This window comes from Carassius auratus, chromosome 24 (genome assembly GCF_003368295.1).
Source record: "Carassius auratus strain Wakin chromosome 24, ASM336829v1, whole genome shotgun sequence".
NCBI classification, from domain to species: Eukaryota; Metazoa; Chordata; class Actinopteri; order Cypriniformes; family Cyprinidae; genus Carassius; species Carassius auratus.
This window is the reverse complement of record NC_039266.1, coordinates 22806044-22830534: the sequence shown is the minus strand read 5'-3', so window position 1 is coordinate 22830534 and position 24491 is coordinate 22806044. Positions and strand designations below refer to the sequence as shown.

Here is a 24491-nt window from a genome sequence, read left to right as displayed (position 1 = left end):
AATTCCATATATATATTTCTGTGATGGGGACCATAACAATTTAAATTGGAGTGTGTCAATATATATAGTATAGTAATAGTAGACATATATATAGAGTATAGTATACTATATAATAAATATAGTAAAGAGACAAATGTGACCAGCCAGGGCATGCAGCACAACGACCCTTTCCATAGTGACTTCATTTAGTAGACCAGACGTGGGGTATTGGACCCCAAATTGATCTAAAACGGGAATGAAGGAGCGGAGGCCCAGCTGCCAGTTGATATTAATTATAATATTACATTATTTCTTTTCTCTCCTGTGGCAGGTTAAACTTCCTCAGCTGGCGAAGGAAGTACAACCTCTACTGGGCCTTTTTCACAATGGAGTCAATGTGAATGTCCCACTATTACATCTGAGATGGCTCTGAAATTGGAATGCAACTGTCTTTTCTAGGACCTCTGACAGAAAAGTCAGGTTTGAGATAGACCTATAGCTTGCAAGCACCTCTGGATCCAATGAGGGCTTTTTCAAAATCGGGCAGATGACAGCTGCTTTAAGAGAGGGTGAAACATAACTGGTTTGTAATGAAAGATTTACTAACTTTGTAATGAGTGAACTGACAATAGGAATGAATGACTTAAGAAGAACTGTCGGAATAGAGTCAAGTGTGCAGGATGATGATTTCATTCCGTGCAGAATTTCATCAATGTTGACTGCTTGAAACCTCAATAAAATATGGGAGAGATGGCAAACTCCCAAATAAAGGATTAAAAGCAGGCGAGGATGGGGGATGAGATCCAGGCATTAAGGAGCAGATGTTGTTGACTCTCGATCTAAAAAAGTTAATAAAGCCGTTGCATCGCTCCTCAGTGACTTCAGTGGAAGAAGGCTGTTGTGGTTCCAAAAGATGGCTAATTATAGCAAACAGCTGCTTTGAATTGCCTGTATTTTTATTGATTTGATTTTGAGTAAAATTGACATTGTGCATCTTTCAGGGACTTAAAGTAGGATCATTGATGGTGCAAGCTTATAGACAGTGAGTCACGATTACTATAATGGCGCTCCAAGGCACGGCCTGCCATTTTCATTTGGTGTAGTTCTTGTGTATACGAAGGAGCAGAGCATACAAATGTAACTTCATGTATCCTGATGGGGCATGGAGGTCAAAAACACTGCATTATAGAGATCTAGCAGTTTGTCTACCGTTGTGACGGCTGGGCAGGAAAGTCTGCAGCCATAGAGGTTCTGGAAGGACGTTTGGTGCTTGGGTTTTGTGTGGCAATAAGAATGTGAATGTGGTGTGGTGCGGTGTTTTTCTTCATAAACTACTTTTTCCAATAAAATATAGTTACAACAGTATGTGTGGTGTCTTTGTTAATAAACCACTTTCTTATTACAATGAATACAATAACATGTATCAGTTACACAACTGCGCATATGATGCTTTTCCTGGAAATAAACAAAACAATACACTATTAGACAGATTAAATTATAATTTTATTTTATAATTTAAGTTTTAGGAATTTTGATATTGTTGCCATTTTGATTTAATATTTTTTATGTGTATATAGGTTTTATTAATGTGTTTGTAATGGCTATTCCACTGAAGGCAAACGTAGTGAGAACCCAAGTTCAGTTCATTGTCAATAGTGCAATCCAAAACATCCAAACATAATCCAAACCAGAAACAAAGACTTGACCTATGTAGACCGACAGAAGGTTGGAACATTAATACACGACAAAGACACAAGGACAAAGACCTGACTACTTATAACAGACAAAGATGGACACATGACATGAACAAACCAATGGGGAACAAGGCACATGACTAAGACGACCAATGAGTAAACAGAACTGATAAATGACAGGATAAACCAATCAGAACATGACACGATGAACAAGAGGAACCAATCGTATGAAGACAAGAGGGCAAGGGAAGCATGACCAACAATAACAAAATAAAAGAGATGAAACCATGAAACAAAACCCACATTACAGAGTTTTTAAATAATTTTTGTTGTTTTTGTTATTTTAATGCATTGATATTAACAGTGTTGAGGAAAGTTACTTTAAAAGTAATGCATAACAATATTGCATTTCACCTTAAAAAGTAGTTTTCCCTATATAGTTACTTTATATGGAAAGTAATGCGATATTTTACTTTTGTGTTACTTGTTTGGTTTTTATATAAAAACTTCGAATTTTGGCGAATGTAAAAGACGTTTCAGACCAAAAGTGAAATGAATACGCCTCAGGCTGAAGGAAATGTACAATAAAGGCAAAGCTCAACATTTTTGGGGGCATACTGAAAATTTTTGTACAAGTAAATGCATGTTCATATTCAATCTAGAATTACAGTAAAAGGATCCTGTTTACACAGCACACACAACACTTCTGCACTTACAGTTTCTCTCATAACTCTGATATTTTAAATCACATGACTATAATGGCATTGCCTTCAGTAAAATGTGCTACAAGTACAAGATAAGGGCGTGAATGACATCATGTGTGGACATGTACTCTGTGCCCTGTCCTTCCAGAGGTGTACATGCAGTGTGTGTTTTTCCCTTGAGCAAGATTCCTTCTCCATATCAGTATTCGTGGCCATATGACCAAATTACATTAAGCTCCATATTATCCTGCCATCTGCTTTCTGATTGTCACAAACACAGACAATTATGCTTTCTTTTCTTTTAACTAAGGAAAATTCAGATGGGTTCAGTTGGACCCCAAGGAGACGTTCAGACACACTCTCTCTGTTTAAATCTAAATTAAAAACACATCTCTTTCGCCAAGCATTCGAATAATGCATCTCTTAAATTGTGACTCCAGTTGTATCTGATCAAATGCACATTATTATTCTTCAGCTTGGGTTAAACTAATTAATTGTACTTTGTTGGATCAGCAGCTGTGCTAATGATGTCTCTATGTGTTTCTCTGTTTCTGCTGGATCTTCATCCCGTGGTAACTAGGATTTACACAAGCTCCAGTCTGGATCCAGAACACCTGAGAAGAGATGATGCTGACCCTCAGAGGACCTCAGATGATGCTGACCCTGAATCAACAACAGAACTAACAATTATTGCTACAAGTGTGACTGCATCATATAATAACTGATGTTAATAATGTTCATCGTCTGGCTTACTATGTCTTGTATTAGAGATGTAGTCCCATCTGTGCTGCAGGGACACAGATGTGTTAATGAATGAGATTTCCTGACAGTACGTCTGCTGTGTGTTTGTGAATGTTCAGTAAGAAGACGCTGATGGTCAGTGTGGACGGGATTGAATCTGACAAATCTGATCAAATCTTTGTGTTTTATTTTAGTTATTTCTGAATAGCGTTGAACTTTCTTCTCCTGCGTCATATTCGTCACGTGATTAGTTTGAGTGGCGCCCTCTACAATTGGTTTAGCTCATAGACTGTATAAAAACAGGTTTAGCTTCAATATTTCATTCGCACTTTTGGGATTTAAAATTTATTTTAATATATTGTTTGTTCACACTGGTTTATGCATTTAATATTTGTCCGTCTGGAACGTTTATTTTTCATGAGCTGTATATTTTAAGATGGACTAGGTGTTGATAAATCACATGCACTGAATGTAAAGAGCTAATGTCAGGACTCAGTCCTGCTCCTGGAGGTCCTGCAGAGGAAGGAAAATGGAAAATGTAATCTGTAAAAATTGTATTTAATCACATTTGCACATTCCCTGCTAGGACCTTACAGACTGAACAAATTTTACTTCAGGAAGTGGGAAAAAATGCAAGCTGTTCGACACAGAATTACACACAACTCTTAGTGGCTTCAAGAACTTTGGATAAGCCCGCAACTTCTGTGATGACAAAATCCTCAGATCTGCATTTAAGGCACTTCCTTGTGATCTCCATTCACCTTGCACCAACACACTCCTGCAGCATGAGGTGAACACAGCTTCTCCAATGATAGCTTGGGGACAGGGGATATACCTTAGCTCAATGATAGCTGTATAATATAAAACAACATTATTTTGGCACATTGTACCAGTATTTACCATACTTTCAAAACAAAAAGTAAAATATGAAAATAATTAAATAATTTAAGAATACATGTGTCCCTGTGTGACGGCCGCTGGCGGCCCCTGGTGGCCAGGAAGCAGAAGCACAGCTCGAGTCTGACCGTAGACGGTGACCTACTCATCCTCCACCCGGCGAGACCGGAAACCCCATCTACACGGGTGGATACCCAGGTACAGTGTCTGAGCACTGATGTTAATACAGTTGTGTCAGTTTATCATGTTACATATACAAATATAAGAACTTCATTTGAACAACTTTAAAGATGATTTTCTCAATATTTAGATTTTTTTTTCACCCTTACTGCTGCTTAAACACTTCCGGTTCATCAACACAGATCAACACATCTGTACTGAGAAGATCTTTAATCATGTTTAGATTTCAGGGTTTCTGCGGCTCTTAAAACGTCTTCATTCACCCTCACACAAATTAAGGCCTTAAAAATGATTAATTCAGTGAAGAAAGTCTTAATAACTCTGAAATGGAAATGCAGAATGGAGAAATAAAAATTGAGTTTATGCTTAAATCAAGAAATGATGTCACAAGTATATTTTTTGGAGCCCGTTGGCAGATTTCTGTATTTTTTTTAATCATGATACCATTTTTTTTTAGATCCACGTCAGTCAATTTTAGTAAATAAACCTTGTTTTTATGACTTTTTTTATTGTGACATTCCTGTAAAGATTATTTTTTTTTAAATCAAACCTAGACATAAAGATTTTTTTTATTATTATTGTAATAAATCAGGGCATTTTCCTTATGTTCAATAATAATGATTGAACAATGCTCAATTATGATTCACATTAATGTGAAACTAATTTCTAGAGTAAAGTAAATGTGTCTTGATTTAAGAATCATTTGCACTGGAAAAATGCAAAAAATAGTGAAGAAGAACAGTGTGTAAAATGTAATTTCCATTTTTCCTGGTGTTTTTTTTTTTTTTTTGTATAAATGAATTGAAAAGTGATGTAGATCTGTTGGACGTTGTCTTGTCAAATGTTAATAAACCTCTCTGTGCTCCCTAGACATCTACATTACACAGAGATCATACAGACTTCAGTTTATTCCTGACATGTACTTGTTCTTAAATGTGTCTTCACACGGCCGGCAGAAACCTGCGCGTTAATAAAACACTGGCTGCTTCACTTGTTTTACTGCTGATGACATTACCAACTCGTCGACATTCCTTCACTATCGGAGAGACTGTAGAACATTCCAGAGCCTGATCCTGACACACACACACACACACACAGTCACACTCACTCACACACACACACACTCACACCCACACACACACACACACTCACACACACACACACACACTCACTCACTCACACACACACACACACACACACACACACACACACACACACACACACACACACTCACACACTCACACTCACACTCACACACACACACACACACACACTCACACACTCACACACACACACACACACACACACACACACACACTCACTCACACACTCACACTCACACTCACACACACACACACTCACACACACACACACACACACTCACTCACACACACACTCACACACACACTCACACACACACACTCACACTCACACACACACACACTCACACACACACACTCACACACACACACTCACACACACACACACACACACTCACACACACACACTCACACACACACACACACACACACACACACACTCACACTCACACACACACACACACACACACACACACACACACACACACACACACACACACACACACACACACGGCAGGTGGTTTCTTGTGTTTTAATCAGGTTAGATTTCACCCATGGTTACATCATGTCTTCTCATGAGATGAAGTCTGACATGTTCTTCGTAATACTCACAGACTTCATGTTAGGAACCAAAACACTACATGCCAACAAGGTTACAGAGTAATGTTCTGATGGCTGTAGTTAACTGTAAAATGCTTCAATGTAACGCTCAGCATTATAATAAAACCCCAACACATTCATCATGAGCACAATAAATGATCTGCAACACAAACAGCAAAAACACCTTGTATAAAAAATGAATAAAAAAATAAAAATTAACTGGTATCGCACATAAAAAAATTGCTTTTCAAGTAAAAAAAAACTAACAAAATTTAAATTCAGAGCATCGAAAAGAACGAGGATGATGATGATGATGATGATGATGGCAGACACTGAGAATATGATACACATCTCTCATCTAGTGAAAGGTCAAAGGTCATTGGCTTCTGAATGATCTTCTGTCTTCATTTGTGTGGCTTTATTTCTGTAGTTCATGAACTGTAATGTTTCTGGATTCTCGTTCGAGTCCTTCATTAATCCAGTTAGTGCTTGATGACGCTGGCGTTAATATTTATCTGGTTTAATAATTAGAGGTAATATTGACCCGTGCTGATGAATCTCACAAGAACACATCCAGCTCGTATTTCACACCCAAACCCAGTGGCAAAAATTCATTTAGCTTTGCTTATGGTATATATATATATGTGTGTGTGTGTGTGTGTGTTTGTGTGTGTGTGTCTGTGTGTGTGTGTGTGTGTGTCTGTGTGTGTGTGTGTGTGTGTGTGTGTGTGTGATACATACACACACACATACTGTATGTACTTATTTATATAATACAAAAGAAATGTAATACATGAAAAGAGTCAAATAAATTTTGGGGCAATTTTTTTTTCTTCATGAAAATAACGTAATTTAAATGTCTGTATAATCTTGTGATTTGCGTGTGAAATATGTGCGCTGATGTTCTTCAGAGGATCAGTGAGGGTCTGTAGTGTTCAGGTTCACACGGCTTCATCACAAACATGCAGCGTATACAAACAATACTCAATCATTATGATACAGTGGGATAAATTAGTGGTATAAATATTATGTACATGCTGTGTTTTACACTGGCCAGTGGTTTGAAGCGCTGAAGCATGCGTCCTGACGAGGGCTTCTGATCGAGGAGGTCACCGTTTTGGCACCAAAAAATCTCAATGACCAGCATTGACCAGTTTGACCTCTGACCTCTGATCAGCTGATGGTCTTCTGTGTAACACCTTCAGGTCGCCCGTGACTTTAACACCCATTCACAGTGAGGGTTAACGCGGTAAACGTCTAGTAAATGTGCGTCTGGATCCAGGCAGCGCTCGCCTAGAGACAACAAAATAAAAACTAGTCAATTTTTGTCATAACTTCAACTTATAAAGTCATAATGATGTTTAGATTTTTCTGCATCATCACTAAAACTGATGACTGTTCTTCTAAAATATAAAAATAAATATTAATAATTATAACTAATATAAATAACTAAATGCAGCAGAATAAATAAAAGTGTAGAATTAAAGTTAAATTAAATATAAACTTGTCTTTTATTACCAGGATTTTAAAACTGTTTCTTACTCACAAATAGCAATTATACAGTTAGTTATATCTGCTGTCTGAATCATTTTTGGTTTGACTACTATTATGATTATTATTAATAATAACGTTGGACGCACCGATGTTTCCTCCGGTCTCGAACAGATGCTGTCTCTGTCTTCTGATGCTGTGTCTGTAATCAGCATTCATCGGTTAACATCGGTTCAGTCACGTGACCACTGCGTTCGTTCATTCGTTCGTTCGTTCATTCGTTCGTTCGTTCACTCACCCGTTCTCGACGTCGAAGCGCGCCATTATGTCTCTGGCCTTCATCTCGGCGTTCAGCTGAATCGCCATGGAAACCTTGGCGTGGAGCGGCGCGTGAACTCTGATGACCCCGTCGTGAAGGTCAGTGACCTGAGGAATACAGACAGGTTTCCCTTTTAACAATTAGTTCCAATAATCACAGAGACTTTTCAGCGTTTGTATCACTCCGCTAACAGCGTGCGTTTGTATCCAGAAGGTGGCGCCAAATCTTTATGAGAAGTCAATCAACGGATTCACAACTAAACAAGGAAACCGTGTTATTGTTTCATCCAGATTAGCCATGTGCTGTATTCAGTAATGCGATGATCAGAGAAGCAATCCCATGAGCACTCACTTCACTGCGCTCGCGCTCTTTCTCCATGTTCCATCTCTTCAGTAGCCTGCGTTTGCTCTTCTCTGAAGTCGGTGTTTTCTTGCCCGCGGCGGCTTCGTTCATTTTCCGGACATGTGAGATCAGAAAACACGGGACCTGCGGATATGAAGAGAGGACAAACATCCGTCACAACGACTCTCCCAGCGTCAGCCAATCAGCTAGGACAGCTCATTAATATTCATGAGCGCCGTTGATGACGTCACTGGCGCTCACCGTCCACAGCAGGTCCTGATGGGTAATGAGGATCCGCACGAGCTGGGCCGAAGCGACCGCACTCAGCATCTCCTCCTGCTTGACGTTCTTCCCGCGGAACGTGAAGAGGTTCGGTGCCACGATCATAGAGACGTTCCACAGACTCATGCGGTTCTTCTCCTCGTACGCCACCACCTTCCTGAGGAACTCCAGAAGAGCCTGAGAACAAACGGCAAACATCACCCTCCAACGACATGTTACCACAAAAAACTACACTTCCATAATGTACTCAAAGGGTTACTTAAAGGGTTTGTTGCTTAGGGGTTATATTACTAGAGAGAAAAATCTGACAGTCTCCAAACAGAAGTTCCAGTGACTTCACATTCACATGCATTCATTCCACTCGCATTGCATTTGAAGTTTATTCGTTCCCTGGGAGTCGAACCCGTGACCTTGGCGTTGCTGGCTCTGCTGTTTGAGCGTCTGTAGTGAATCGACACTACATTAATATCTGATTTCAGCAGAGATCAAACTGAATCAGCACTGAGAGAATATGGGCACTAAACGCATGACGTCAAACCTCTGTGTGTGTGTGTGTGTGTGTGTGTGTGTGTGTGTGTGTCATCACAGGTTACTCATCAGCTTCACCTGAGAACATGCTCATGTCAATACTTTACCCACACAAACACACGTTTACTCAACTATCTAAACAACATGCACTTACACTAACACACACAAAAACACCTGCACTTTTAGACGACATTCCCAGAATTACTCTGCCTTTCAAAGGTTTGAGATCAGTAAGATTTGTAATGTTTCTTCTGCTCATCAAAGCTGCATTTATTTAATAAAAAATGCAGTAAAACAGAAAAATAGTGAAATATTATTATAATGTAAAATAAGTATTTACTATGTGAATAAATTGTTAAATATAATTTATTCCTGTGATGAAAGCTGAATTTTCATAGTTTTTGCTTATTGCTTCCATTCAAAAGTTTAGGGTGAGTAAATGTTTTGTTTATATATATATATATATATGTACTATACTTATATAAAACTGTTAAAATAGAACTCTTTCTAAATTGCAGTTCTATGGCGGGGGTCTGGGAGCCACTAGGGGGCCTCAGCATACTTCTAGGGGGGCCAAAATGTGTCTTAAAATAACTTATAAGACAAAATAAGGTTTAAATAGACTTAAACAGCTATAATAATTGTATATTTTAATATATCGTCACTAGTATCTTTGAATAAAATGTTAGAAATATCTTCGATGGTGTTTAAATACTGACAATGAGGGGTCAAGGATCTTAAGAACTGCTTAAAGTCCAGTTGTGTAGTTTTGTGCATCAGGAAGCGTGTGTGAGCGTGATGATGAGATGACCAGACCTTCAGTGTGTCTCTGTTGGCTTCAGGAAGCAGCATGATGAGAAGATGAAGAGCTTGGATCTGATGTTTGAGTGATGAGATACCTGACAGATGGACAGACAGAGAGATGAGAGACGTGACACTGAGCGGTCAGTGAAGAGAGCAGGTGTGGTGTCCAGACTCACTCTGAGCGGCTGTGAACGCCGGCAGGTGCTGTGTGGTCAGCAGAGGATACGGCAGCTCACGGATGAACATCTTCAACAGACCGGCCGCGTCGTTCTGCCGCACCTGATCCCAGTCGAAACGATCCTCGTAGAACTTCAGCTCCAGCTCCTGACGCAGATGCTGAGGACAAACACAAACCATCTTCAGTAAAGTACCTTGCTGTTTACACCACTCTTTCAGATATACAACAGCGTTCCAGGATCAGACATCAACATCCGGACTCGCTATCATATAACATAAAATATGATCATTTACCTTCACTCTGGCCGCTGATCCTGGGACCCTGAGGATCCCCTCCGTCTGTAAGCCCGTCTGCTCCAGTTTAGACAACAACTGAAACCAGGAACATGTCAAATATCATGTTTTATGAAAAATTTGGTACTCCAACACCATGTTTTCCAGACATTTACCACAGTAACACCATGCTTTCCAGACATCTATTGTGTTAACACCATGTCATCTGGAAATTTACCATGGTAACATCATGTTTTATGGATATTTACTATGGTAACTCCATGTTTTTTTACTTTTTCTATGGAAACACCATGTTTTTTTGGATTCTTTCTATGATAAAACCATGTTTTTTGGATATTCACTATGGTAAGACCATAGTTTCTGGAAATTTACTATGGTAGAACTATGTATTTCTGGAAATTTACTATGGCAAACACCATGTTTTGTGAGAAATGTAGTACTCCAACACCATGTTTTCTTGACATTTACTATGGTAACAACATGTTTTCTGGATATTCACACTGACAAGATAATGGTGTCTAGAAATTTACACCATGTATTCCGGAAATTTACCACAGTTACATTGTTTTCTGGAAATTTCCTATTGGAAAACCATGTTTTCTTGAACATGTACCATGGTAATTCCACAGTATTGTTTAAAGTAGCTTGAAGTGTCTTGTAAACAGCAGCAGAACGCCGTCTGTGTTGTTTTCTTCCAGAGATGATTGAGATTCCAGCTCATTCAGACACACAGAGTCTTTATCAGTCATTGATAAGAGCGTCAGACTGGGCTTTCTACCAGCGGGGGTCTCCGTATCTTCCCGTCAGCTCTCGAGTTTCCCAACACAATTGCTGAATGTGTTGCAATGCTGGAAGAATCTCATGGTGAGCGATTGACTGCTGAAGGTTTTTGAAAGCATCTATTTTAATCCTCCGTCTCTGTGTTTCTAAGTGTTTCCTCAGTAAATCTCTCTCTAGTGAAACAATAGACGGCCTCCATCATTCCACTTAACACAGAGGTCAACGCAGGCGTGTAAAACAAACCAAAGCACTTCTGGCCACTGCCCTTGTTTTTTTGGAAATCCTCTGTAACGGAGATGAGCGTGGGCCGTGGGGTCAGGATAAGAGAGATTTGCTCCATCCAAGGATGCGGGAGGAATGAGTATCGGAGCCATGAGAAGTGCTGACTGGGAACTTTCCAGAAAACCCAGCACTTGCAATCTCCATCACAACATTCCAGCCTCGTTTCTAACAACCAAAGAATGACAGATGAATGTACCTTCTTGAAAACCAGAGGAACTCTGGAACCGGGGTATTTCTTCTGGTCGTTTTCCAGCAACGTATTGAGAGGAACGCCGAATATCCCGCTGTCTGTGGGAACAAAACGACAGCATTTACAGACAGTTTTACATGGTTTCTGACATTTACTATAGTAACACCATGTTTTCTTCATATTCAAAATGACAATGCCATGTGGTCTAGGCACTTACACAATAACTATGTTAATACCATGGCTTTGTGCACATTTACCACCATGTTTTATGAACATTTACCACGGGAACGCCATATTTTATGAACATCTACCACGATAAAGCCATGTTTTATGAACATTTAGCACGGTAACAGCATGTATTATGAACATTTACCACAGTAATGCAGTGTTTTATGAACTTTTACTATGGTAACACCATGTTTTGTGCACAATTACTATGATAACACCATATTTATGGACATTTACCATGGTAACCCTATGTTTTATAAACATTTACCACAGGAACGCCATGTTTTATGAACATTTACCACGGTAACCCCATGTTTTATGAACATTTACCACAGGAAAGCCATGTTTTATGAACATTTACCATGGTAACCCCATGTTTTATGAACATTTACCATGGTAACCCTATGTTTTATAAACATTTACCACAGGAACGCCATGTTTTATGAACATTTACCACGGTAACCCCATGTTTTATGAACATTTACCACAGGAACGCCATGTTTTATGAACATTTACCATGGTAACCCCATGTTTTATGAACATTTACCATGGTAACCCTATGTTTTATAAACATTTACCACAGGAACGCCATGTTTTATGAACATTTACCACGGTAACCCCATGTTTTATGAACATTTACCACGGTAACCCCATGTTTTATGAACATTTACCACAGGAACGCCATGTTTTATGAACATTTACCATAGGAACGCCATGTTTTATGAACATTTACCATGGTAACCCCATGTTCTATGAACATTTACCACAGGAACGCCATGTTTTATGAACATTTACCATGGTAACCCCATGTTTTATGAACATTTACCATGGTAACCCCATGTTTTATGAACATTTACCACAGGAACGCCATGTTTTATGAACATTTACCATGGTAACCCCATGTTTTATGAACATTTACCACAGGAACGCCATGTTCTATGAACATTTACCACAGGAACGCCATGTTTTATGAACATTTACCATGGTAACCCCATGTTTTATGAACATTTACCATGGTAACCCCATGTTTTATGAACATTTACCACAGGAACGCCATGTTTTATGAACATTTACCACAGGAACGCCATGTTTTATGAACATTTACCACAGGAACGCCATGTTTTATGAACATTTACCATGGTAACCCCATGTTTTATGAACATTTACCATGGTAACCCCATGTTTTATGAACATTTACCATGGTAACCCCATGTTTTATGACGTTACCACAGGAACACCATGTTTTATGAACATTTACCACAGGAACCCCATGTTCTATGAACATTTACCACAGGAACGCCATGTTTTATGAACATTTACCATGGTAACCCCATGTTTTATGAACATTTACCATGGTAACCCCATGTTTTATGACGTTTACCACAGGAACACCATGTTTTATGAACATTTACCATTGTAACCCCATGTTTTATGAACATTTACCACAGGAACGCCATGTTTTATGAACATTTACCATGGTAACCCCATGTTCTATGAACATTTACCACAGGAACGCCATGTTTTATGAACATTTACCATTGTAACCCCATGTTTTATGAACATTTACCATGGTAACCCCATGTTCTATGAACATTTACCACAGGAACGCCATGTTTTATGAACATTTACCATGGTAACCCCATGTTTTATGAACATTTACCATGGTAACCCCATGTTTTATGAACATTTACCATGGTAACCCCATGTTTTATGAACATTTACCACAGGAACGCCATGTTTTATGAACATTTACCATTGTAACCCCATGTTTTATGAACATTTACCACAGGAACGCCATGTTTTATGAACATTTACCACAGGAACGCCATGTTTTATGAACATTTACCATGGTAACCCCATGTTTTATGAACATTTACCATGGTAACCCCATGTTTTATGAACATTTACCATGGTAACCCCATGTTTTATGACGTTTACCACAGGAACACCATGTTTTATGAACATTTACCACAGGAACCCCATGTTCTATGAACATTTACCACAGGAACGCCATGTTTTATGAACATTTACCATGGTAACCCCATGTTTTATGAACATTTACCATGGTAACCCCATGTTTTATGACGTTTACCACAGGAACACCATGTTTTATGAACATTTACCATTGTAACCCCATGTTTTATGAACATTTACCACAGGAACGCCATGTTTTATGAACATTTACCATGGTAACCCCATGTTTTATGAACATTTACCATGGTAACCCCATGTTTTATGAACATTTACCAAAGAAACAATGATTTTTGGACATTTACTATAACAATACCAGGTTTTCTGGATATTCACAATGGCAACACCAAGTTTTTTTAAATATTAACTATGTTAAAGTGATGTTTTGTGCACATGCTATGGTATTTGTGGACATTTACCCTGGTAACACCATGTTTCTGGATACTTATGGTAATACCATGGTTTTCGTGGACATGTACTATGGTGACATCATGTTTTATGGAGCTTTAGGATGGTAATCGTATCCTGCTGTCTGTGGGTGTTTAAAGCTGTTTTTCCTTGGTTTCTGAGTCTGAATGTGTGTGACACCCACCTCGTGCTTTACTGCGCACCACGCGGCTCCTCTTCATCTCGATGCCCAGGAAGTCGTAGAAGGTGGTCAGCTCGATCAGGGAGATGCAGCTGATCTTCTTGATGTCCTCAGACGACAGATCGCTCACCCGTGTCAAGCCCTGTCTGGGCCTCACGATCTGAAATCTCTGAAGAGCAGACCACAAAGCACATCTGATCTGAGCTCACTATCCAGGGAAGATGCTCTCGGTTGCTTGTTTGTTTCAAGCAACAGAACAAACACTGCCAGTAAAAGGTGCATTATGTAGACCCCATTTTAAAAAGACATTTTATAATTTCTTGAGCAGTAAATCATCATATTATTCTGATTTCTGGAGATCATGTGACACTGAAGACTGGAGGAATGATGCTGAAAATACAGCTGCAGGTATGTCTTTAAATTTGAAGGAATCAGTTTGAAGAATCCCCATTTAACGAGCGACATGATGACAGATGGAACGCACCGGTAAATCCCTGTCCTCTTTACAGATCCTCCTGCAGTCTTGGCATTCACGGTCTCTTCGATGAGCTCGAGCCGCTTCTGAATACGGCACGTCCAACGACAGAAGGATGGTCTCTGAAGAGCTGCTGTCCGCAGGAACTGGACACACATATACACAAGAACTAACCTCAGTAATGTCTGAATAAAGTTTGGTTTGAAGATAAACTGAAACCATAAACACAGCCACTTTCCATAAAAACTCCATTTAAACAATCATCATCTTCTTCTCTTTTCTGCTTTGTATCATTGCTTTTATGTACCGATCTAGTTTATATTCCATCATGCACTGTAAACATACTGTCTCGTGCTAAAATGTTAGTGATATTCCTCTTTTGTGTCTCTGCTGGATGAATGCATCTCAATGTAAATACATATTGTAAAAAGGGTCAAACGGTGTCTGACCTTTCGGTGAATTCCACTGCGGCAGTTTGAGAGCGATCCGTCCGTTTGGAGAAACCGGAGGAGTGAGTTCAGACTGTAAGAGAACAAAATCACATCATCACACACAGATTCATGAGGTGTGGACCAATCAGAAGCACTGGTTTGTGCTCACCGAGGCGTCGGGTGTGGAGAAGACGTCTCGCACGTGTCTCGTGGGCTGCTTGTTCCTCTTGCGCAGCGTCTGCGTGTAGTTGTCCAGTCGTTTCTTCACCATAGCGGCCTGTGAGTGTGTGAGCGTGGAGAGAAGAGCCTCCGCCGGACCATCACTCTGTGTTCCTGTCACCAGTGTGGAGAGCCCCGCCTCCTGCAGCCACGCCTCCTCAAGCTCCGCCTCTGAAACATCAAACACACACCAGTCATGACACACTTACACGATCGCCCATCTGGAGGACAAACACAGCTTTGCTCCAGTGACAATCATTCTCAGCCTTTGACTCAGTTTTCAATTTCATAACATGTTTTCTTTTGAGATGTGTGTGATATTCTGAATGCAGTGGTTCGTTTAACAAGAGATGAGAGGCATTTTACATTCTGTGTGCAGTTCCTGGATTTGTAAAAGGCGAAATTCAGAGCACACCTTACTGATGATGCATGTTTAGTACATGCAAGCAGATGAACTAATGATAAAAATGCAACACACAAAGTTTCACATTAAATGAACATTGCATTCATATTCTTGGGCTCATCTGCTTGTCTTCATAAAGTAAGCATAAATCAATAAGGTGTGTACTGAAATTGTTCTTTTAATTTAAAATACATTAAGGTACATTATTTAGTGCTTGACATATTGCTGTGGGTGCATATAATATGGATTGTAAATGGCCAAACCTTGCATTTTGTTCACATAGATTTGTTTTATTCTTTTTAGAGGGGAGTCCAAAATTCTTGTTAGAAATTTATGCATGTTCGAATATAAATACGACATCATGTTGTGTCAAACGTGTTTACACACTGCCTCCGAATCAGTGTACAAAGAGCTTTAGGCCTTGATGATTATAAAAGGTTAACTCTAAGAGCACGGGTTTGAGCTCCACACACACCATCCATGCTGCTCCGCTCCGTCTGCTCCTCCGCTGCTCCCTGACGCTCCTCCTCGATGCTCTTCATCTCACTCCAGTAGTCCTCCATCGAGTCCCGGGACACACAGCGCTCCGCAGCACAGGGAGACACACCTCTCCGCTGATACTGAGCTTTCCTGCAGAGACACGAGAAACTGAACCTGTGAGAGTCTGCATCAGTAGCATCTGAGATCCCCTGCACGCTGGACACACACACACACACACACACACACACAGAGAGAGAGACACGAGAAACTGAACCTGTGAGAGCCTGCATCACCAGCATCTGAGATCCCCTGCACGCTGGACACACACACACACACACTGACACACACACACACACACACACACACACAGAGAGAGAGACACGGAGAAACTGAACCTGTGACAGTCTGCATCACCAGCATCTGAGATCTCCTGCACGCTGGACTCTCTCTCACACACACACACACACACACACACACACACACACACAGAGAGAGAGACACGGAGAAACTGAACCTGTGAGAGTGTGCATCACCAGCATCTGAGATCCCCTGCACGCTGGACACACACACTGACACACACACACACACACACACACACACACACACACACAGAGAGAGAGAGACTCGGAGAAACTGAACCTGTGAGAGCCTGCATCACCAGCATCTGAGATCCCCTGCACGCTGGACTCTCTCTCACACACACACACACACACACACACACACACAATATAAATCAATATAAACTATTTATAGCACTTTTCTACAGAAGGAAAAAGCTTGTTGTCAGGAATCACATTGTGAATGTGGTCAGATATTGACTAGTTTCATTGTTCAATCAAGTAAAAATAATCCTGTGCAGACCACAAAAATAAAAAGAACTGCCCTGATGAGTGTCCATCCTGAATGAGACACACTGGAAGCAGATGACACTGATGATTCCCCGCTCAGCGTCTGACCAGCTCAACTCTCATGAGCTCGACCCGCGGCCCCCCGTGATGAACGCAGGTCAGCTAAACTCAAAACATGTGCTAGCTGCTTGAGACGCAGAAACCATGAGCTCATTCCTCCAGGAACCTCGACAGCTGGAGCAAACACAACCGAACTCTGCTTGTGTTTCAGAAAGGTTCATGATGTACCACTTTCTCAGCTCAGATCAAACCATCTCCATCTCATCAGAAGGACTGAGCCAAGTGTCTCCTGGAGAAGTTTTCACTCTCCGTGCGGCACAAACCAGCATGAATCCATCAGGAACGCAAGCCGCTTCAATCCCAAACTCTTAAAGAGAAACATCTGGAGTCTAAAAATACCTTTCAGATTCCAGCGGAGCCAAACTAGGACTGCACTCTGAAACATAAAGGTGCTTCACAGTGACGCCACAGAAGAACAGTTTAATCTGAACGGTTTCATAAAGAAAATGTAACATCTGAAGAACCTTTACATTTCACAAAAGCTACTTTGTGGCAAAAGAAGGTTCTTCAGGGAATAACAAGCTTAGAAAGAGATGGTGCTGAAGCTGGGTGCCTTAAACTTTAAAGTTCTCTCAACTTTAGATTTTTTTTTACAGTGCATGAAGTTCAACATGGTATAAACGTAAAACAACTTCACTTGTTAAACATCTTTGCAGAAAAGATGCATGAAATATGAAGCTTTATTCAGCTCTCAGATGATGTATTAATCTCAATTTAAAAAAACTGACCTTTATGACCCAAGGTCACATTTGCTAAAAATTGTGGCTTTTAAACTATTGTGGCAAACCATTACATTGGAATGAATCGTTAAAAATCTCAACCGGAGAACTGGCCAGCAGGTTCTTCCTCACTAAACATTAGTGATGCTTGACTTGGCAATCAGTTTACACACTCAAACTCAAATGCGTGAGCATTTCGGTGCAGACTAGAAAGGGAATGTTGATTAAAACGCAGTGCACCGCTGGAATCTGCCCTAAACACCCCACACACTGTATTTAATCAGCTCGGGCCGGTGCACCTCGTCAGCAGATCACAGCTAATGCTCCAGCGCGTGAAAGCAGAAGCATTAGCTGCAGACAGCGGATCTATAGAGCGGCTCTGGACGTTAAAGATTCATATCAGCTAATGCAGCTTCAGATGAAGAGGGTTAGTGTCCACTGATGACCAACACACACTAAACCAGCATACAGCGTGACAGAAGAGGGTTTAAAGATCAGTGTCTGACCCTGGAGCACCAACCAGTCAGAAGAGTCTATTTAGTGATTCATACATCATCTGAAGCTCAATAAATCATCTCTCCAGTGATGTGTGGTTTGGAGGACAACTTTATTTAAAAATCAGGAATCTGAGGGAGCAAAAAAATCTAAATATTGAGAAAATCATCTTTAAAGTTGTTCAGATGAAGTTCTTAGCAATGCATATTACTAATCAAACATTAAGTTCTGATATATTTACTGAAGGAGATTTACTAAATATCTTCATGAACATGATCTTTACTTAATATCCTAATGATTTTTGTCATAAAAGAGAAATGTATAATTGTGACTCATACAATGTATTGTTGTGTATTTCTCCAAATATCCGTCTGTGACACTGATGACAAGATGAAATCATAATGTTAGTGGAACTATTATCAGTTCAGATAATAACCTGTGATATGTGGGGGAATCTCATCAAAATATACTCCAAAATAAGCCTTATAACTTTTTGATTTTCTTTAAACTTTGGTTTCAGTTTTAGGGTGAAATATGGTATTAGCTTCACGTGTTCCCGTGCCATGATACTAAATGATTACCATATTCATATTCCTGTACCTTTAAAGAGTAATACCATGGCACTGGTCCGAAATAATGAAATTACAGTATGTGCAGTATTAGTAATATGTGTTATATTAAGAATGTGATCTCATTTTTCACAAACACGACCTGTCAGACGTTTGGGAGTGGTGAGATTTTTTTAATATTTCTGAAAGAGTCTCTCCTGTTCACCGAGGCTGCTTTTATTTGATCAAATAGTGAAATATTATTCTAGTGTAAAACATGTTTTCTGTGTGAATCTGTGTTAAAGTGTAATGTATTTCTGTGATGCTGCGCTGTATTTTCAGTCTTAGGGTTAGGGTCGTAATATTTCTGTGGAAACTGTGATGCATTTTATTTTTCAGGATTCACAGATAAACAGAAAGTTCAAAAGAACAGCTTTTATTTGAAATAGAAATCTTTTATAAGATTAGAAATGCCTCTTTTCATTAATCTAATGCCTCTTTGATGAATAAAAGTATTTCTCTCTTTCAAAAAACAAAACAAAAAACAATCCTAATGAGCTCAAACCTTTGAATGGCAGTGTGTGAGTGTGTGTGTGCTTTTACAGAAAAGGAAGTCCACTACCACTGAAGCTTCCTGTTTGGCTCAAGCGACTGAAAGTGTGTGCTCTATATCACCCTGAGCACACCCACAGAAATCAATCCCACAACATTAACTTCCTATGAGCCTCAGTGACGACGCTCTCAGACAGAACATGACGAGCGTCAGACCGTCAGAGAAACGGCTTCACATCACACCGAGCAGGAGGATCAGGAGCAAACCTCTCCAAATACACCAGAGAACATTTCTGTAGTTTCTAAGCCACGTTTAGATTCAGTCCCACGTCTGATAGAGCTCAAACACTCGTGAGGCGAGGGAAAACACGATTTAGTTTCAGTCACCAAACAAAAACTCCTCACATCAACGGTACGATTTACCAGTCAAATGTGCTTCCTCACGTTCATGCAAAGCAGTGTGACTGTGCTGAAGACACACAAACATCATGTGTGTGTGTGTGTGTGTGTGTGTGTGTGTGAGAGAGAGAGAGAGAGAGTAACTAACACACAGCAGCATGTCAATAATTCATTTACACAAAACACAATCTCTAATGCGTTCACACTTCCTGTGATCCACCAAAACTGCTTTGTTTGAGCTTTACCTTCCAATATACACACAATATAACGAGATAACTCAAAGAATACCATGGTACTGCTTCTATTACTGGGGTGTATAACTAATAATGCAATATAATGTTCATGTTCCTTTAACTTCATTTGGCTAATTTCATAGTTCATCCAAACTTAGAAAGTATAACAAACCTTTCGTATTCGATGAAACAGGACTTTTTTAAGACAGCGGAGTAAGTATTTTCAGTTGAATCAGCACATTTTTACGTTTTTAAAATATAATTGATTTCAATATGAGAAAACCAAGAGCTTTAGCTTATAAAAAAAACACCACTGGATAAAAAACAGTGGCACAAAACCCTAATTTTTCTTGTATTACTCTTAAATTCACACTGCTGTTGTTGTTCGTAATGCATGAACACGTGCTCGTGTTTTGGATAAAGTAATAAATGCAAACGTTAAAATTAAACCCAAGAAATAACAACCAATAAATGAAACCTGTTCAGTTTTAATCAGAGCTTAGAGATGAAATATTAACCATCTTTTCTTCAAACACAAACAGAGTTTATGATGATGACAGCGGCTCTTATCTGCAGTCCTTATCACTCAAACCCTCATTAACCCCGTGTTTACCAACTCTCTCTTCCTCATCTGACCCACAAACAGCATCATTTACAGCACTAAAGGCTGGTTTACCGTAGTAAAGCTGCTCTGATTACCTGTGCATGTTGGTGTGTGTGCTCTCTGTGCCTCCGGACGCGACTGAAGTGTTTCTGGCAGGAATTCTGCTGTTCTTCCAGTCCGCTGGAATGTGGTCGGACAGCACTGATGTCCCTCGCTCCTGATCTCAGATCAGCCTCACACACTTTATGGCTGGTTATAGCCAGAGTCAGTCTAGAGTTCACATGTCTCTTCTCAATGAAAGAGTTCAGAGGTTCCACAGAGAACAGAATTCTGAGGAATATCTGAGACATTCCGAAGACTATCTTGATCTTCAGAGCATGAGTCACACCATCAGTGATCATCACATAGAAATAGAGCCGAGCTTATCAATAGATTTTTGCAATAAGATCCCATTAGTGCATTAACTCAAATTTACTAACAGTGGGCATTACATTTGTTACAGTATTTATTATTATTTGTTAGCATTAGTTAATATATGTTGCATTCCTTTGACAAAGTATATGGGTTGGTAAGATTTTCTATGAAATACGTCTCCTACGAGTAAAAATTGTGAAATATTATTCTAATGTAAACATCTGTGTTCTGTGTGAATCTGTGTTAAAGTGTAATTTATTTCTGTGATGCTCCGCTGTATTTTCAGCATCATTCCTCCAGTCTTCAGTGTCACATGATCTTCAGAAATCATTCAGAATTGACTTCCATTGTATTTTTTGTCCATTTAATGGATTTATTGGGAACCGAAACGGACAAACATTATTTAAAATATATTGTGTGTGTGTGTGTGTGTGTGTGTGTGTGTGTGTGTGGAAACAAACGTCCAGTGTCAGCGACAGCAGCACACGACTCATTCAGAGACACACAGAGACTCGCAGGAGTACAGGACTTCCCTTTGTACAAGACATAACACTGACAGAAACGAGCTTTCAGCAAGAACACACACACACACACACACACACACACACACACAACGGGGCTTTCAGCCTGTGTGAATTAAGTCACTTAGTAGGATACAACACAACACCACTGACCTCTAGCCAGCAGCTGTGTGTGTGTGTGTGTGTGTGTGTGTGTGCTGCACTCTGAAGCTGGAGTCAAACACACTGATATTACAGCTGCTCCTCACGCTGTCATTAACTCTAACTCCTGCTCTATCAGACTCAGGCTGTGTTGATGTTTTCCTGCAGCACATAAATCACAGAACATCACGACCGAGCGCTCTCTGGCTCCCATCGAATGTAAACATTTTAAGACAGAAGAGAGGAGACCGTCCCGTCGCTGCCTGACTCTGAAACGTCTCGCTCATGACATCATCTGATGAGACACTACAGGACAAAGACAAGTGATGCATGCTGGGAACATCAGAGAACAACTGAACTAAACTAACTCTGGAACAGCTTCACAAACACTTCACTTTACTGTAGTACTGTAGAAGTAAGGGGAATGACACACGATTTCTATGGAAGAGAGTTTATGCCACACAAATAAATTAATAAATAAAATTCATTGCATCTTTTTATTTCAGAATTCTGAAAATTCTGCAATTCTAATCTGACAATTTTGAGTTTAAATCTTGCAATTCAGGTTTTTATTCTTTATTAATTGCAACTTTTTTCTCAGAATATTTTTTTTTTCATATCTCAGCTGCAATTAAATAAAAAGTGGCAATTAACTCCTTTTATTCCATGGCAAAAACAGGCTTTCATCAATTTGGGTATGGTAGTTGTTCTATTTAATTAAATAGCTGTGCATTTGTTCCTTTAGCAAACACTTTATCCACAGTGACATACGTGAGGAATATGATCATGTGCTCAATAAACTGTATTTACTCAGCAAATATTTGAAGATTTGAAGAACATGTTCAGGATCAGACATGAGCACGACAGAATTACAGTGAAATATATGTGCTTCATACAGAATAATAACTTGATTTGACAGTGACTCTGATCACTGAACAAAACAAACTATTACTGTTTAGAATCCAGTTGAACAGAAATCAGGTTTAGAGCATAAACTCACTCAAACTCAATTCACTCAATGCAATACTAAAGACCTAAAGAACAAATAATGCATCAGAAAATATGAAATGCAACGGAATAGGAGCAAAAGAGCAAAAGAGAATCAAATTACGAACTTTACAAACACCCCCGATCTAAAAACAACATACAATTCAAAGTAAAACATCAGAGGAGATCAAAGAATGAGTGGAGTTCGTGTGTGTGTGTGTGTGTGTGTGTCTGACCTGTTGTCTGCTCTGTGTTTCTGCTCATCTCCATGAATCGTGAATGAATGAAACGCAGTCAGAATCACTCCGCCACAGTCCGTCACATCCATCATCCATCAGATCACCGCACGCGTGTGTGTTTCTGCTGTAATTCACCCGTATGTGTGTGTGTGTGTGTGTGTGTGTGTGTGAAGATTTGACTGCCATGAAACGCGGACTCGCGGGGGCGGAGCTACAGCCACCAGTGTCCGATCAGCGCACGGGGGCGTGCATAAATCAACAAAAAATACGATTAATCTTAATTTATTTTTTAATGGTTCTTGTTTCAAAGAATCAAATAAAGTACTTTAATAAATGTACATGTTCCCACATGTCTGATAATGTACAGAAATACTGCAGTGATGAAATGACACAAATGGAAGTGTGTGAATGATGTAGAGATGAAAGCATGTGGCACAAATGAAAACTTCTTCTTTATCGGGTTCCATCTGTGAGGAAGGACATTCCACCACAGAAAACGATGCGTTAATGAAGCACCTGGTTATGTAACTTCTTCAAACATCAGCTCTTCCTCTTCAGTCCTGATGTCATGATGAATTCACACTGATTCTGTTCCTCTTTGGCCACATATATCGTTTCAGTCAGACTCTGTGATTCACAGTTTAATGCTGCTGACAGGTGAAGTGTTATCTGTTCATCTGTCCGTCTGATAACCAGCTGCTGTTCTTCACCGTTTATATTTACTGAACCAACTAATCTAAAGCTTTAGGACAGTGTGCACGATAACACGATATAACTCAAGAAGAAAATTGTGTGCTAAGACAAGCATCACTTTTACTGTGAGCAACCTCACAGAACACCCTAGCAACTGAATAATACCATAACAACCTCAAAGAACACCCTAGCAACTGAATAATACCATAACAAGCTCACAGAACACCCTAGCAACTGAATAATACCATAACAAGCTCACAGAACACCCTAGCAACTGAATAATACCCTAACAACCTCAAAGAACACCATAGCAACTGAATAATACCCTAACAACCTCAAAGAACACCCTAGCAACTGAATAATACCCTAACAAGCTCACAGAACACCCTAGCAACTGAATAATACCATAACAACCTCACAGAACACCCTAGCAACCCAGCAACACCATAGCAACTGAATAATACCCTTACAACCTCAGAGAACACCCTGGCAACCCAGCAACACCCTAGCAACTGAATAATACCCTTACAAAATCAGAGAACACCCTAGAAACCCAGCAACACCCTAGCAACTGAATAACACCCTAACAACCTCACAGAACACACTAGCATCCCAACAACACCCTAGCAACTGAATAACACCCTAACAACCTCACAGAACACACTAGCAACCCAACATACCCCTAGCACCTGAATAATACCCTAACAACCTCACAGAACACCCTAGCAACCCAGCAACACCCTAGCAACTGAATAATACACTAACAACCTCACAGAACACACTAGCAACCCAACATAC

At 39.8% G+C, this 24491-nt stretch overlaps 1 protein-coding gene and 1 pseudogene across 2 annotated transcripts; both read right to left on the bottom strand.

The window, feature by feature from the left end:
- LOC113042671 (receptor-type tyrosine-protein phosphatase mu-like) overlaps positions 1 to 24491 on the bottom strand; it is a 673064-nt pseudogene that overhangs the window by 344258 nt on the left and 304315 nt on the right.
- On the bottom strand, positions 5814 to 23196 carry LOC113042672 (rho GTPase-activating protein 28-like). 2 transcript variants are annotated; one of them, XM_026201682.1, is made up of 15 exons: positions 22998 to 23196; positions 16176 to 16330; positions 15248 to 15468; positions 15097 to 15169; positions 14657 to 14793; positions 14176 to 14341; positions 11391 to 11482; positions 10133 to 10210; positions 9838 to 9997; positions 9674 to 9756; positions 8309 to 8506; positions 8057 to 8191; positions 7685 to 7812; positions 7536 to 7588; positions 5814 to 7188 (listed from the first exon to the last, which is right to left on the bottom strand). In XM_026201682.1, the coding sequence occupies exons 1-15, from the start codon at positions 23090 to 23092 to the stop codon at positions 7097 to 7099; spliced, it is 1866 nt and encodes a 621-aa protein (XP_026057467.1). In that variant the 5' UTR covers positions 23093 to 23196; the 3' UTR covers positions 5814 to 7096. The 2 variants fall into 2 exon arrangements, with proteins under 2 accessions (XP_026057467.1, XP_026057468.1); XM_026201683.1 differs by lacking the exon at positions 22998 to 23196 and adding an exon at positions 20794 to 21070.